Raw genomic sequence first — 16,993 nt, forward strand, 5'->3', positions numbered from 1 at the left:
AGGAGGGAGAGAGAGTTGGGGAGAGAGAGGGATGCAGAACTTGAGAGACTATTGAAAGCTGAGAATGAACTGAGGGTTGGGGGGAGGGGGGAGGGGGGAAGACAGGTGGTGGTGATGGTGGAGGGCACTTGAGGGGAAGAGCACTGGGTGTTGTATGGAAAACAATTTGACAATAAAATATTATGGAAAAAAAATAAAATCAGTTCAAGTGATAAGAAGGAAAATATGAACATTGCAGGGGAGAAATCTGGCAAGAGCACCAAGCCAAGTAAAGAAGGTAACAACGGCTGTAAGGAAACAAATTGATCTCAGTGCTTAAGCCACACCTCAGGACACAGGATCACTGGTGTGTTCTTCTGAGCCCCACACAGTAAATCAGAATATAAACTGCTTTGAGGATACAGTGGATTTGTACAGCCTTCAGTCACATATAGTTTCCATGTCTTGTAATATCTAGAATATTTTCATGTATGTTTTCCACATCCTAACTGTAAGAGTTACCTTAAGATGGCAACCAAGGGGCCATTTTGCTGTGGGTCAGGGGAGAGCTCCATGCACTGACAACCCCCACCCACAGTCCTGGAATGTCTGGCACTGTTTGAAAACAGCCAATCACGAAGCTCCAGCGTCCCCCAACAAAGGAGGCAACCAATCCCAGCCTGCCATGGCCCAAAAATGCCCTTACTTGGTAATCTGCCCTCCCAAGACCCGGAACTCTTTCACCCATAAAACACCTCGCCCCTCCCGTATGGGGGGGGGGCGCGTGACTTCCCTGACTCAACCCCTACTTGAGTCATGGAACCTTACGGGGGGGGGGGGGAAGGGGCCCCCCCACAGACCCCAGTAAAGGCTTTCTTGGCTCCATAACTTGGTCTTTCTCTTTCCTCTCATCTCTGCTTCCACATATTAAATCTTACACTAATGAGCAGGAACATTCCACATTATTCTGTGCCTCATCCATCTTGTGTATTTGTGCATTTTCATAATCCTACTCTACCCAGAGCAGAGAAATCATCCAAATCAGACAAAAATGGGAACTGTTTTCCTTGAGTGCTCCCTAGGACCACAATCCATCAGCAACAGGAAACTTGGACTTAACACCCTCCTATCTGAATCTGTCACAAAGGGACCATTTTTAGCTCTTGCAGGAATTTCATTCAAAGTGACAACTGTTGATGCTTTACTGGAAGCCAGTTTGGAGAGAAGGGACAGAAGTCTCTGGGATTAGGAGTGTTCTAAACACCTAACCTTGGGTATCATTTTTAAGAAGGTTAAAAATTAGGTGAAAACATAAAGCAGAATCATCAGAACTATAAAAAAAATCATTGTTTAAAAAAATTTTTACTTTGTAGCAGGATTCTCACACTGAGGCTTTTCTTTCCAGGAAACAACTTTATTCCTGCGGGTACCACTCAGTTGGGTTTGTATCCAAAGAACTGAGCCCTGAACACCACATGGCCTAGTTTTTTAAAAAAACATATTCTGTGCTTCTTTGTCTCCCATATATGGTAACACACAAACACGCAGTTGGACCAAGTGGCCTCTAATTACAAGATCAAGAGGGATGTTGTCAGGGACACATATAGCCAGGTTATCTTTAGTTTTTTTTTTTTTCCTTTCATTTTTTAGGGAGAAGACAGACAGAAAGAGAGGGAGAGGGAGGGAGAAAGAGTGAATACAAACTGAGGGAGGACTAAGAAAGAGAGAATCTTAACTAGGTTCCAAGTTCAGCAGGAACCCCAACTCAAGGCTGAATCACTGGTCCCTGGGATCATGGCCTGAACTCAAATCAAGAGTCTGATGCTCAACTGGCTGAGACACCCAGGCATCCTGCAGTTCTCACATACATGGAATTTCCCCAGGAAAAGACAACAGGGCCCCCGGCCAGAGGCACAAAGCTTACCTGAGAACCGGCCATTTCTTCCTTCACCTGCTCTTCTAGATTTCTTCCTCAGAAGATCTTTGTAGAAAATCCCAGCTGAAGTAGGAGAAAATGTTTGTAAAGCCACCAACACAGCCTCTTCCCCAGTCAACTGCTTGCCTGCAGGCACGACTTTGTAATGCAGAGAACACCCAACTTCCTAGTCCTTTGTGTCAGGAGCTATTCAGAAACTATGAACGCCTACTTGCGGACCAATCCCTGAGTTTCCCATCTCTGATTTCAGGGGCCTCTCTTCCCACAGAAGCCCACAAATTTTGCTTGACCATAGAAAATGTGTGCTATTTGGACCTGGCCCTCCCCAACTCCTGTACAGGAGAACTGTTCCATCTTCTTGAGGAAAAGCCTGCACTCAACTCTCATAGTTTTTTTTTTTTTTAAGTTTTCCAATATTTATTTCTTTTTTAGGAGACAGAGAGCGTGAGCAGGTGAGGGGAGGGACAGAGAGATAGGCAGTCACAGATTCTGAAGGGTGCTCCACGCACGGCACCGAGCTGTCAGCACAGACCCCAATGCGGCGCTTAGACCCACAAACCCTAGCATGAGAACCTGAGCCCAAGTAGGATGGGTAAACGACTGAGTCACCTCAGCACGTCTCAACTCTCAGAAATTAATGGGAAGTCTTCCTGCCTTACCCTGGGCCTCACTTAGAATTATGATAGAAAACAATAGGATTCAGTAGGCTGAAAGGGAAAGATTAGGCCCTGAGGTCTCTGGGTGGGGAAAAAACACAATTGGGAACACTGCTGGGAGTGTCTGATCACTGAGAAACCCTCTCAGGTGTGAGGTCCCTCTTACGAATGTGACAGACACCACCCACTGCCCCTCAGGTTCCCCTCAGGAATTTGACTAAAGACGGTTGTAGGTTAACAAGACTGAGTGAAATGGAAAATCATTACTCGGCTGTTTTGGCTTCTGTAAATTGTTTGTGAATGCATCTCCCCGTTCACTGTTCTGACTAACTTTGTGGTAACTGCTAAAACATTTGAGATAAAAGCTTCTGCAGCTCCCTGTTAGTTATCAGAAGGTGTAACTTCCCCTGCTTGCTAAGCACAACCTCACCTCTTTTACTAAGACCTGGCAAAGACACAGTTAACTGATGAGAAATTGTCCCCATCTCGTGATATCTTAGATTTGTAACTATGATTGGTCATTTTGAAGGGACAAAGAGCCTTGGAGTGGTGAGTTCCCACCAAAGATGGCGTTTGTCTGTTGCAATGTAATTGGCTACTATGGAATGCTATGGATTATAATTGGCTAACCCATTAATGACTTATTCTGTCCATATAATCTCACTGCCACCTTAGTTCGTGGCCATTCTCTACTCCTTAACACCCCGGAGATAAGGTTTGCCCTGGCCGTAATAAAAGCATGCGGCCGTGAATAAAATTATGCCTCGCTTCTATTTGGCATTGGTAGTTTTTTTCGTAACTACCCCGCAACAAAGACCTAACTAAAAATTAGTAGTACACCATAAAACCTAAGAGCCACATGGAACTGTATGGCCTTGGACCACCCCTCAGACAATGGAAATGACACAATCAGGAGTGGAAAACCCAGCACTTACAGTCATTAAGTCAATAAGTGTAGGACTTGAGAAAGAACAAGAAGGAAGGGAACAAGGGTGGGAGAGACCTGAACCTCATAAAGCAAAGATCCTTGCCTATTGTCTCGGATTTTCACCCTCTGATGTCCCCCTCTCTGTACAGAGAGCTTTCCTACAATCTCCCTCTCTTATACTCTGATCAACTTTTGCCTGTTGCTCATTTTGTGTCCAGTTCTTCATTCTGTGAAGCAGGGAGGCCAGGAATCCTGGGGTGGAGGTAAAAAACCGTGCACCAGAATCCCCTGGAGCATGTCACTAAAACAACACTGTCATTTCCACCCACCCAACTCAGGGATCTGAGGGGGAGAGCAGCAGCCAGGATCCTTCTCGAAACTCCACAGGTGATCCTATTGGGTAGCATTTGCAGAGGCGACCAGAGAAAGCACATAAGGAAGGCTCTGGTTGTTGCCCAGATTAAAATCCAGGCCTTCTCCACTGATGAGAGTTTCTGGAGATTTACACATTCTCCCTCTTTCGGCTACACAGAGGGAGACATCCTTCCAAATGGAACTTTCCCTTATACATGCAAATGTCTCTTACAAAGGAAACTTGTCCTGGGTTTCTGAGCTTTTCCTTTGTCAGTTTAAAATAATTCTTATGGCAAAGAGACATAGTTTGAGATGACAAACTGCTGCCCTTCAGTAACAAAGTTTATTTTCCTAAGTCACTGCCAAACAGTTTTCCAAATAGAATGTCGTTAAAAAAAAAGTTGTTTATTTTTGTCAGAGAGAGAGAGAGACAGAGTGAGAAAGAGAGAGAGTGCCAGACAATAGGCGAGCAGGGGAGGGGCAGAGAGAGAGGGAGACACAGAAGTTGAAGCAGGCTCCAGGCTCTGAGCTGTCAGCACAGAGTCTGACAGGGACTCGAACTCCTGAACTGTGAGATCATGACCTGAGCCAAAGTCAGATGCCCAACCAATGCAGCCACTCAGGCGCCCCTAGACTGTAGTTTTCTAAACTCCCATTGACAATATATGAAAATTCTATCCAGTTGCACAATATTTCTACTGAAATTTGGTGTTACCCTGTCGTTTTGGGGGGTTCTTTTTTGTTTTTCTGTGTGTTTTGCTGCAATTCTAGTAAATATTGAATGGTTTTTCACAATAAATTATGAAGTGGTCTTACTACAGGTTGTCCTGGTCACTAAAATTGAAATCGCTCTAAAGTATAAAGTTGAACAAAAATCAAAATGACTGCATTTATATATAGCATGGGTTGATATTAAACTAAGTAACCTCTTTTTTCTTTGAGGCAATGGTCACTCTTTCTTTTTAACCCTTTTTAATAGTTTTTTTTTTCAAGTGCATTTATTTTGACACCGAGAAAGAGACACAGAAAGAGAATGAGAGCAGGGGACCAGCAGAGACAGGGGGACAGAGGGTCCCAAGCAGGCTCCAAGCTGACAGCAGCGAGCCGGATGCAAGGCAGGATCACAGGAACCGTGAGATCATGACCTAAGCCCAAGTGGGACACTTAACACACTGAGCCACTCACACAGCCCTCTGAGCCTTTTTACTTTTCTCTAAATGAGGAACCCAGCACCTCCCAGAACACTCAGTGAACAAGGCTGGCAGCACACAGGATTCCTGTCCACACCAGGTGGATCCTGTGTTTCCCTACAAACCCCCAGCCCCTTCCTCTGGGTGGCCGTGCCGTTCTGAGGGCCCTGAGCTGCCTCAGCCTTCCCAACCTGGCAAAGCAAGAAGGATATGGTTCCTCTTTATCCCACAGTCTCTCTGCATTTTCTTTTGGCTCTGAAGCACCAAGGTCAGTTCTCAACAACGGAATGAATGTGTAGGAGAGGAAAACTTTTCTCTTCTTCGATTCTCAATTCTTTAGCTGGTCTAAAAATTGAACTATTATGAGACAGATTCGTAAAAGGAAAAAAGGCTTAATTATAGGAACATCAACGAGATGAGAGTCAGACAAATGATCCTTATGTGCTATTGTGAATTAAGGGGAAAGGGTAGAGATTTAGGATTTCAAAGAGGGGGAAGTACAGTCGCAGGAAACAGGAAAGAGTACATGTTGGGTAAATATTTCCATGCCAGGCAGGCAACTCTTTTTAAAACGTTCCTCTCTGGTAGTAGCTCTTTTCCCAATAGAAGTCCCTCACCTAATTTATTCTTGGTATAAAATCCTCAGAAAAGGAAATCTTTCCTTTGCACCAACAGAATAATCCTAGAGGACATTGTGTTAAGTTAAATGAGCCACACAGAAAAAACTATATACTGTATGAAATTGATGACATTTTTCGAGATGCAGCGTTTGTGGGTTCTGGAGCTGATGACAAAGAACGAATTCTTGAGGGCGTCTGATTTTATTAAAGCATGGAGACAGGACCCATGGGCAGAAAGAGGTGCACTGGGATAGTGGGGTGTGTGTGTGACCCTTTTATGGAGTCCAGGGAGGTAAAGTCTAGAGGGAGTTTCCAAAGAGACGTTCACGTGCTACAGACTCACTGGAGCATACCATTCTCAAGCTGAGGTTGTTTCCTCCTTCAGCAAAGCAGGAACCTTGAGACAGTAGGGGACTTTAGGCTATGATGGGATTGTTTGTTTCTGGTAAGCTGCTGGAGACTCTTTTCAGTTTAGATGTTTGTTTGCTTGTTTGTTTGTTTGTCCTTTCCTGTTTTGGGGTAGCCTGGAGTGTGCAAGAAATATCCAAGTCCCACCTGGAGAGGGAGGTGTGCTGGCTTGTGCTTTGCCCTAGCCTGCCTCAAGTCCCTCATCAAAATTACATATATGTGGAATCTACAAAAGACAAAATTATAAAGATTGGCATGTTTGTTGCCTGGGGCTAAGGACAGGGAAATGTTCAGACATTGGATCACATGGTAAAAGGTTTACTGGTGCAGGCTGTGCAGGCACTGAACGTTTACAGCATGGTGACTGGAGTTAACACTATTGTACACTTGAAATTTGTTAGGGGATAAGGCGCCTGGGTGGGTGAGTGGGTTGGTCATGCAACTTCGGCTCAAATCATTATGTCACAGTCTGTGGGTTTGAGTCCCTGCGTCTGGTTCTGTGCTGACAGCTCAGAGACTGGAGCCTGCTTAAGATTCTATGTCTCCCACTTTCTCTGCCTCTCCCCTGCTTGCACTCTCTCTCTCTGTCTCTGTCTGTCTCTCTCTCTTAAAAATAAAAAAACTATTTTAAAAATGTTCCTTTAAAAAAAACCTGAAATTTGTTAGGAGAGGCTATGCTAAATGGTCACAACCCCCACACGTACACATGTGTTGATTATGGGAGGTTAGGGATATATTTATTAGATAGATTAAGGTTATTTCTTTGTAAACAGGACCCAGGGGTCCTAGAGCACCTGGCTCTAGTGGCCCCAGACAGACCCAGTTCTACCACTCATGGCTGAAAAAATTGAGGGCAAGAAAGAGGATTTGGCTGCCTCAATTTTGACTTCAAACTTTCTCACTGGGTTCCTTCCAGCTTGTCTTTTGGCTCAGAAAGAAGCCCCTGAGAACAAAACCCCATGAGGGGAACTGGAACTCCCCACTAAAGCCACAAGGAGTGTCCTGAGCCAGAAAGACCCCAGCTGCTTGAGTCCAGCTCCAGCAGGTCCAGGGTCCCCTGAAGGATGGACGGTGTCGGATGAGAAAGATGAGAGTCTTGAGTTTCATTCTGATCACCAGGCAGACATCTCTGCTCTGTCTGATTCTCTAGCTTTACTTATGGTGAAAGGCACAAGGAGCAGAAAGAGTAGTAAAAGATTTCTCATAGATAATTTTTACAATTTTCCAAAACATGGATTCTGCAGAAGTTACAATTCTAATCTTAGTAGTAATGATTTTCATCAAAAACTTAGCTACAGGCACTCATGCTATCATATGGGAAGGGCAGGTATTTTTTAAGACCAAGATATACAAAACCTCAGGTATAACCCTAAGGAAGTGACCTTCAACTATGAGGCAAAGAGCATTGTTTAGTAAAGGTCAGTTTTTTTATGAGTAAGGGTCATTAGGCTGTTTATAGCTCTAAGAGAAAGTTTCCAGGAAAATAGGATCCCCAGGAGACATCATGCCTGCTCTCACAGTCCCAAAAATGAATGATACATCTTACCAAAGTAGTGACTTTTGCAACTACATCCAGGCCTAGAAAGTAGTAAGATATCAGTTAATTGCTCAGCTAGGAAGAAAATCATATGTTCCTTGCAAGAGGGTGTATCTAATTTACTCATCTTTTCCCTGACCAGGTGCATTCACGCCTCAGGGACAGGGCAGGGGGACAGGCTGCTCCTGACACTAATCAGCAAAGCAATCCGAGGTTTGGTGCCCAAGCAGAAATGAAAGTTACAAGAGGGTAGATGTTGGCCGCTGCCTAGTGGCAAGAGACTGTGCAAACTTGCTGTACCCTCACCAGGAATTTTCACTCAGTGAGTTCAGACAGCTCTCAACACCCAGCCCTGATTGATTCCTAGACAGTGACAGATTTAACCTTTACCACCCACTTGCAGGCACCCACTCACTTTTGCCCCATATTTCACTGACATAAACCTTCAAGTATTTCCCACACATCAGAGTCAGGAGAAAACAACCACTGAGCACACTAACCCAGAAAAGAAACAAGCAAGGTAAATCATGAGCAAAGAATGTATCGTTAATATGAATACAGACAAAAATACACCTAATTTATTGGCAACTGACATATGGCTGATTCCGATCTGAATTAAACGCCCTGTTAAAATGTAGTGAGTTGAAATTGTTACCCACAAACCTAAAACATAAATAAAAACAAAAACTAAACTAATTAGTGTTGTGGAAACTATCATACATATGGAAACATGATTAGCAGAATTCTTAAACAAGAATAAGAGAAATTGTAACCATCAAAATCCTGAATAAATCACAGATATTTGTTATAAGAGAATACTGCTTAAAAAATAATTAAATTTTAAGAAAAGCCCTCCACTTCCAAGTATTATTGATAAGTAACAAGGAGTGGAAATGAGAATTTCAGAAGTAGCCAATAGCATTTAATGTTTCCCAATATTTAGAGTTGTCACTCATATACAGTAAAGGATGATGGTACTTTAAGAAGGAAACACTTAAGCTGAAGGTGTATAACATCATGAGGATTTTTATCTCAACATCTAGAAATCCCTACTTCTTTCCCCTACATCAGTGATCTGAATCACAGTCATACAAAAAGTAATGTTCCAGGAGACGTTCTTCAAAGGAAGTAACAAAACCCCAAGTGTGGATTGGCACCCGTGCGCCAGGAAGTTAAGGAGTTTTAAAATGTCACCAGCAAGACCCCCAGCAACCCTCTTCATCAAAGAATGTAAACCTTATCTTTGCTTTTACACGGAAAAGAAATTCATATTTGTTTATTTATTTTAATGTTTGTTCATTTTTGACACAGAGACTTTTTTAAAAAGTTTATCTTGGAGAGAGGGACTTTTTTTTAATGTTTCTTTATTTTTCAGTGAGGGAGGGGCAAAGACAGAGGGAAACATGGAATTCAAAGCAAACTCAAGCCTTTGAGCTGTCAGCACAGAGGCCAATGCTGGGATCCAACACACGAACCACAGATCATGAACTCAGCAGAAGTCAGATACTTAACTGACTGAGCTACTCAGGCTCCCCAGAAATTCATATTTATTGAGAGGCATCATGATTCATGCTTTGATAATGAGGATGCAGCAATATAATTGCTTCATGGTAGCCTAGTACATTCAAGACAGCTGCTTCAAGGTGGACTAGCCTATACACTAATGAGTGGCTCATCATAAAATTGTTAATGACATACAGTATCACAGTCATAGTCGTAATGCAGTATTCGAAATATTGTTACATATTCTTAAGAACCACTTGTCAGAAATAAGTAAAAAAATTTTTGAAAGACACAACTACTTACTTATGATGAGAAGCTGAAATATAGTTTCTGCAATTCAAAATGAGAGAAATTTGGTGCTGTAATGTAAGTATGTGAACACAAAGTTGTATTGAAAACTACTACACTGTCAGTTTATACTAAGTATCACTGTTGACATCCTTATGGAAGGCTAGGGTCTCCACCTCCATAAGCCTCACACACAATGTTCTACAAGATGAATACTTAGGCAATGATGAGGAGAGAAAACAACTCCTACATTTTTATGGCTGAGTAATATTCCATCGTGTTATATATGCCACTTCTTTCTCCATTCATCTATTCTTTTTAAAAATGTTTAATGTTTTTTATTCAGTTTTGAGAGACAGAGAGAAACAGCATAAGCATGGGAGGGTCAGAGAGAGAGGGAGATACAGAATCTGAAGCAAGCTCCAGGCTGTGAGCTAGCTGTCAGAGCCTGAAGTGGGGCTCGAGCCCATGAACTGTGAGATCATGACCTGAGCTGACGCAGGATGCTTAACTGACTGAGCCACCCAGGCACCCCTCCATTCATCTATTGATGGACACCGGATTGCTTCCATTTCGTAGTTATTGTTAATAATGCTGCAATAAATACTCAGAGGTGCATACATCTTTTTTGGGGATATTTTTTTTACCTTCCCCCCCCCAATTTATTTATTTAAATTCAAGTTAGTGAGAGTGCCTCAGTGGGTCAGTTGGTTACGCATCTGACTCTTGGTTTTGGCTCAAGTCATGATGTTGCTCACGCGGGTGGCTCAAAAGCAAGGATATGAGGGTAAGGAAATGAGGAATAGAAGAGAGAGTTAAAGGATGGGGACGGGAGGAACAACATGAGTGATGCCCATATTGCCAGTTTATTTCTCACATGCGTGCTGTTTTATACATAACACGGACAGCCACAGCTGGGAAAAGATTTTTTCCTAGACAATACTTTCTCTGTTCTCACTGTTATTGTCGTACCACATTCCCTGGGAACATTACTATCTTGAAGGACATTTGTACTATAACATTTTAACTCAAGTGACTTAACCTCTGAGGAGCTGGGCCAGCCGCAAGGGTTGTAAGGGCACGAGAGCTTTGCTGGATCGCACTCTCCCTCCTGGCTCCTTGCTGCTGCTTCCCACATCATGATCTCAGGGTTTGTGAGTTTGCACCCAGCGTTGGGCTCTGTGCTGACAGCATGGAGCCTGCTTGGATTCACTCTCTCTCTCTTTGGTCTCTGTTTCTGTGTCTGTCTCTGTCTCTCTCCCCCTCCCCTGTTCACTAAATCTCAAAATAGATGAATAATCTTACAAAAGTAAATAAATTCAAGCTACTTTACATACTCTGTAGTATTGGTTTTCAGGACTAAACCTCAGGATTCATCACTTACATATGACACTTAGTGCTCATCTCAACAAGTGTCCTCCTTGATGTCCAATCCCTATTAGTTTAGCCCCACACACACCTCCCCTCCAATAACCCTAAATTTGTTCTCTGTATTTAAGAGTGTCTTATGGTTTGCCTCCCTCTATGTTTTTATCTTCTATTTCTTTCCCTTGCCCTATGTTCATCTGTTTTGTTTCTTAAATTCCACATATGAGTGAAATCATATGATATTTGTCCTCCTGTGACAGACTTATTACACTTAGTACAATACACTCTAGTTCAGTTCCATGCACATTGTTGCAATGCGCAGGATTTCATTCTTTTTGATCGCCAAATAATCCATTGTATATCTCTACCACATGTTCTTTGTCTATTCATCAGTTGATGGACATTTGGGCTCTTTCCAACATTTGACACTTCTTGATAGAGCTGCTATATACATTGGGGCGCATGTGCCCCTTCACATCAGCATTTTTGTGTCCTTTGGGTAAATACCTAGCAGAGCAATTGCCGGGACATAGAGTAATACTGTTTTTAATCTGTTGAGGATCCTCCATACTGTTTTCCAGAGGGGCTGCCCCAGTTTGCACTCCCACCAGTTGTGCAAAAGAGTTCCCCTTTATCCCTGTCCTTGCCAACACCTGTTGTTTCTGGAGTTGTTCATTTTCACCACCAGGTGTGAGGTGGTATCTCACTGTGGTATTGATTAGTATTTCCCTGATGATGAACAATGTTGAGCATCTTTCCCTGTGTTTGTTAGCCATCTGGAAGCTTTCTTTTGAAAAGTGTCTCTTCATGTCTTCTGCCCATTTCTTCACTGGATTATTTGTATCTTAGGTGTTGAACTTGATTATTTCTTTATAGATTATAGATATTAACCCTTTATTCCATATGTCATTTGCAAATATCTTCTTCCATTCCATTGGTGGCCTTTTAGCCTTGTTGATTGTTTTCTTTACTGTGCAGAAGCTTTGTATTTTGATGAGGTCCCAATAGTCATTTTTGTTATTTCCTTTACCTCCAGAGACATGTCTAGTAAGAAGGTGCTGTAGCCAAGGTCAAAGATGTTGCTGCCTAAGTTCACACCCAGGATTTTGATGGTTTTCTGTCTCACATTTAGATCTTTCATCCACTTCCAATTTATTTGTTCATATGGTGTAAGAACATGATCCAGTTTCATTCTTCTGCATGTTGCTGTCCAGTTTTATCAGCACCATTTCTTGAAAGGACTGTTCCATTGGATATTCTTTCCCACTTTGTCAAAGATGAGTTGGCCATAGATTTATGGGTCCATTTCTGGGTTCTCTCTTCTGTTCCACTAATCTACGGGTCTGTTCTTGTGCCCGTACCATATTGTTTGGATGAGTATAGCTTTGTTATACAATTTGAAGTCGGAACTGTGATGCCTCCAACTCTGGTCTTCTTTTTCTACATTACTTTGGCTGCTTGGGCAAACTTTACCTTTTGGATGTAAATAAAAAGAGCTCTGGCCAGCATAGAAGTTTAGGTCCAGGATAGCTTCACCTAGGAGATGGACTGTGAAATGCCAGACACTTACCAGGACCTCAGTATCATGTTAAAATCTCCATCCACGGAGGAGCACTGTTGAGAGCCGTTTATGAACTCATTAAGTTGAGAAAACTCCTTGTGAGGTTAAAGCAGGTTTGCAAGGCCTCCCACTGTCAGATGGTGATCAATATCCACCCCCACTTGATTATTTTTGCTTGAGCACCTAACCCCAAGGCACTTTGCTGATTGGAATCAGGAGTGACTTGTCCTCTTATTAAAAAATATACTGATTGCACCTTTTGAAGGAACTTATGATAGGAATTTCTTCTTTTGTGATTATAGGAGCAAATATTGCTGAGAAACCTGTTTTACTTTCCCTCAAGAAAACAGGCTATGGACCCTGCTCACAAAGAACTAACTTTTGCCTCTGCTGTGCTAAACACATTGCCTTGTATTTGAATGCTGAAGTTCCCTTTCTTCCCCATCTGATAAGCATCTAGCCACCTACTTCAATCACTATTGATAAAGATTATGCATGAGTCTTCCACCAACCTATGTTCTGAGAAATTTTTACATGCCCAAAGAAATTTGTCATCAGAAATCATTGTCTAGAGGGCCCTGGGTGGCTCAGTCTGTTGAGCGTCTGAATTCGGCTCAGGTCATGATCTCATGGTTCATGGGTTCAAGCCCTGCGTCAGGCTCTGTGCTGGCAGCTAGCTCAGAGCCTTGAGCCTGCTTCAGAGTCTGTGTCTCGTTCTCTCTCTCTGACCCTCCCCTGCTCGCTCTGTCTCTGTCTCTCAAAAATAAATAAAAAACATTAAAAAAAAAAAAAAAGAAAGAAAGCATTGTCTAAGGCAAATGCCACTTCGGTGCTGGGCCCCATACATTTTTTTTCCATGAATAAAACTAATGTCCAGGTCAGAATAGAGAGGCCTACCTGGTGATCAGAAAGAAACTTGTGGCTCTCTCATTCCCTCCCCCTTTTGCCAACACCGTCCTACCTTCAGGGAGCCCTGGACCTGCTGGAGCTGGACTCTGGCAGAGCACAGCCTTCTTTAATACAACACAGGATATGCATTTAAGCTTCTTTCCTAAGTATACATATGCTTGCACCTGCCTTATACCCCCCTCTGCAGAGGATGACAAAACTCCCCTTTCAAATATTCATTCAAATTCTAAATAAAAGTAAGTACTCACCCCTGTTCTTCGATCCTCAACTTTAGAAGCTGTTCCCCCATCCCCTTCTTCATTGCAAATAAAGTTTCCTTTGAGTGACAGTTCCACCTGGTACATTCTCTACCTGTAACTCACCAGGCAACTCATGTTAGCTTCGGTACAGGAAGTTATCTTCACCCAAGAAGAGGAGGTGTCCATACTTCTCTAACATCACATCACTGGACAGTACCCACTGAGGGAGGCTCAGGGATTCCCCAGCCCTCCTGAGGGAATTCTATGGGCACATCCCTGAACATCAGCAGCGCCTGCAATAAATGTCATAGTTAGCAAGTGGACACCGGCAGTGTTCATAATGGTACCTCAGATGAAAGGAAGGAACTGGGATAAATGGTTCTAGCTTAGGTGAGGTTCCTGCTTTCTCCAGTAAGATCATTTTTAACAGTTATAGACTTTATATATTCTCTTCCTTTGAGGTAACAAGACGGCATATGAGTCACAGAAACACTATAAACACTCTATCTGCAAGATAAACTGAGAACAGAAGGTGCTGACAGAGGCACACACACATTTGACTCCTGCATTTATATCATACAGTATAAGTTGTGACTATTTCTTAGATGAAAAGTTTTAGTGGTTTAGAGATGTAGTTATCCAATTATGTATTTCTTATTGTTTTAATGTTTACTTATTTTGAGAGGGAGAGACAGAGCATGAGCAGGGGAGGGGAGGCAGAAAGAGGAGGAGACACAGAATCCAGGGGAGGCTTGAGACTCCAAGATGTCAGCACAGAGTCCAACAAAGGGCTTGAACTCATGAGCTGTGACATCATGAGCTGAACTCAGACACTTAACTGACTGATCCCCCTGTACAGGTGCCCCTCTACTGATCACATTCTTATCTGAATTAGAAGTTCACGGCAGTGATGTGGAGATCAGGTTCTGTCTGATTCAGGAGTTAGAATGGGAATAACAAAGAGATAGAATTCCATGGAAAGAGTTATCAAAGGACAAGAAATGAACGAAGTTTATAAGCAAATCAAGATCCTCCAGGTTAAAGCAAGACAGGCAACAGCAATACTTTCTGAGCATTAATAAGACTAGATTCTAAAAGTTTTCACAGATTAACACACACACACACACACACACACACACACACACACACACATACACAGAGTTTAGGGGACAAAATATATTCATTACTCTTCCCCTTTTTAGAATATTTTGTCACACATCCAGTAAATGTAAGAAGCTAGAAGCTCTTAAATTGATCATTTAATTACTTAATTCCAGGCAGAGAACGCACAAGTTGGGAGAGGGGCACAGGGAAATATTGAATTCCTCATGGGGCTCTGCACTGAGTATGGATTCCACTTAAGATTCTTAATCCTATAGCCCTGGGATCATGACCTGAGCCAAAGTCATACACACAAATGTCAGACATACAAACTCAGACACACAAAGTCAGACACACAAATGATGAAGTCTCCCAGGCAACCCAGGCACCTCAAGAAACTACATTTCAGTGTCATTTCTCCCACCTAGAATTTATCTAACAAAACCCACTAATCAATATACAGAGACCGCTGTAAAATTCCGTTCATTGTAGGTTTCAAAACAGTGATGAAAACAAGAAGGCAGCTACACAAAACTGACCTTTACACGTTATGCACTTATCTAAACTTTGATTCAAAATAATTTTTAAACAAAAATTTTAAGTAAAATCTACACCCATGTGGGGCCTGAGCTTACAACCCTGAGATCAAGAGTTTCATGCTCTACTGACTGAGCCAGCCAGGCACCCCAGCACATACCTAAACTTTACAAAAGTGCAACATACACACTGAAAGTGATAGAGCTGAATACTGTCTTAAGAAAGATTCTCAAAAAAAAAAAAAAAAACCACAACAACCTTCTCAATGGCATAAAACTTATAAATCTATTTGCAGATGATTATGTTTCTGTCATTTAATTACACACAGAGAAAATGATATAAAGAAAATAGCTAATATTCCTGAGTCTTTTATATCTTTGAAATTTTTTATTTCAATCAACATTTGTGTTATGTTGTATCTTATGACTTTAAGACACCCCCACCTTTTAAGTATGTGATCTTCGTTTTCTTTTTCTACAAATACAAAGAAGTAAGAAAAATATATGTCTGTGACATGAGAATGAATTACAACGAAAATGTACAATTTGGAGCCTCACTGACTCAGAACCACCTCTCCCGGAAGACAGTATCTCCAGTACACAAGAGAGAGCCTTCACTTTCCAGTGGAAACTACAAGCAAAGAGAAATTCGCGTGACCCGTGGGTGGCTCAGTAGGTTGAGAGTCCGATTTCGGAGCAGGTCGTGCTCTCATGGTTAGTGAGTTAGAGCCCCAAGTCTGGCTCTGTGCTAACAGCTCGGAGCCTGGAGACTGCTTCAGATTCAGTGTCCTCCTCTCTCTCCAACCCTCCCTCGTTCATGCTCTATATCTCTCGCTCTCAAAAATAAATAAACAATATAAAAAATAGAAATTCAGAAGAAGGCATTCTCCAGTTTGAATGTGATGGCCTCTACACATGGCTTTTAAATCCATCCAATCCACATGAATGACTAAGAGACATATTCATGTGATCCAAAAGGACTATGGCAGAGAGAGTGCCAAGTCAAGTAGAAGACATTAACATCAACTGTAATGTAGCCAATTTTTAAGTTTTTTTAAAATTTTATCTTGAGACAGATAAACAGTAACCAAGGGAAGGGCAGAGAGAGAAGGAGACAGAATCCCAGGCAGGCTCCACGCTGTCTGTGAAGAGCCTGACATGAAAATCAGACTGATGAACCATGCATGAGATCATGATCTAAGCTGAAGTCAGACACTCAACTAACTGAGCCATGCAGGCACACTGGAAGGAAAGTATTTTTTAAATAGATGGAAGGCATCTCTTCCTTCAGTTAGAATAGAGGACTAGCATCCATGAGACAGATCAAGTCCATCCTTTCCTATTGGGTCTGCAGATGGCTACCAGTGGTCTGGAGAGAGAGCTTCTCCTGCCAAACCCCTGACTCCATTTTAGTGAGGCATCCCATTACTAATTTTCACAGTTGGACGGGAAAATTTGCATTGTTCAGGAGGCTGGCATTAGGAGAATGAGTAGACTGATGACCAAAGACTACCTTCCAAGCAGGGAGTTTTGAAGGGGAGGCACCTAGAACTAGTGAGCATTGACATGTAGGGGAAGCACTGCTACGGTGCTTAATCAATCTGATTAATATAATAACTCTCATCTCTGTGAGATCTTGACTTGAGCCAAAGTTGGATGCCCAACCAACTGAGCCACCCAGGCGCCCCTGCCATGTGACATTTTAAAGCCATGTCTTCAGTGCTTCCATCATCCCACACTCCCTCGCCATCTGCTGCTGTTACTCCAGGCCTGAGGAAGACCACTCATCAGTAATTTCAGTCATTCAGCATCAGCTCGTCAGGAACACCAAGGAATTTAGTGAAATCTTGAAGAAAAGTAGGAGCATCCTGAACCTCAGG

The 16,993-nt window shown here is 42.5% G+C and overlaps 1 protein-coding gene across 1 annotated transcript in view; it reads right to left on the reverse strand.

The window, feature by feature from the left end:
• Positions 1–1,918, reverse strand: part of LOC115279875 (zinc finger protein OZF-like) — a 10,752-nt gene extending 8,834 nt beyond the window's left edge. The window contains exon 1 of the mRNA XM_029924376.1: positions 1,904–1,918. Within this exon, the coding sequence (XP_029780236.1) occupies positions 1,904–1,918 (15 nt within the window). The remainder of the gene's footprint in view (positions 1–1,903) is intronic.
• Between the last annotated feature and the right edge of the window lie 15,075 nt (positions 1,919–16,993).

This window comes from Suricata suricatta, chromosome 16, assembly GCF_006229205.1.
Source record: "Suricata suricatta isolate VVHF042 chromosome 16, meerkat_22Aug2017_6uvM2_HiC, whole genome shotgun sequence".
Lineage (NCBI taxonomy): Eukaryota > Metazoa > Chordata > Mammalia > Carnivora > Herpestidae > Suricata > Suricata suricatta.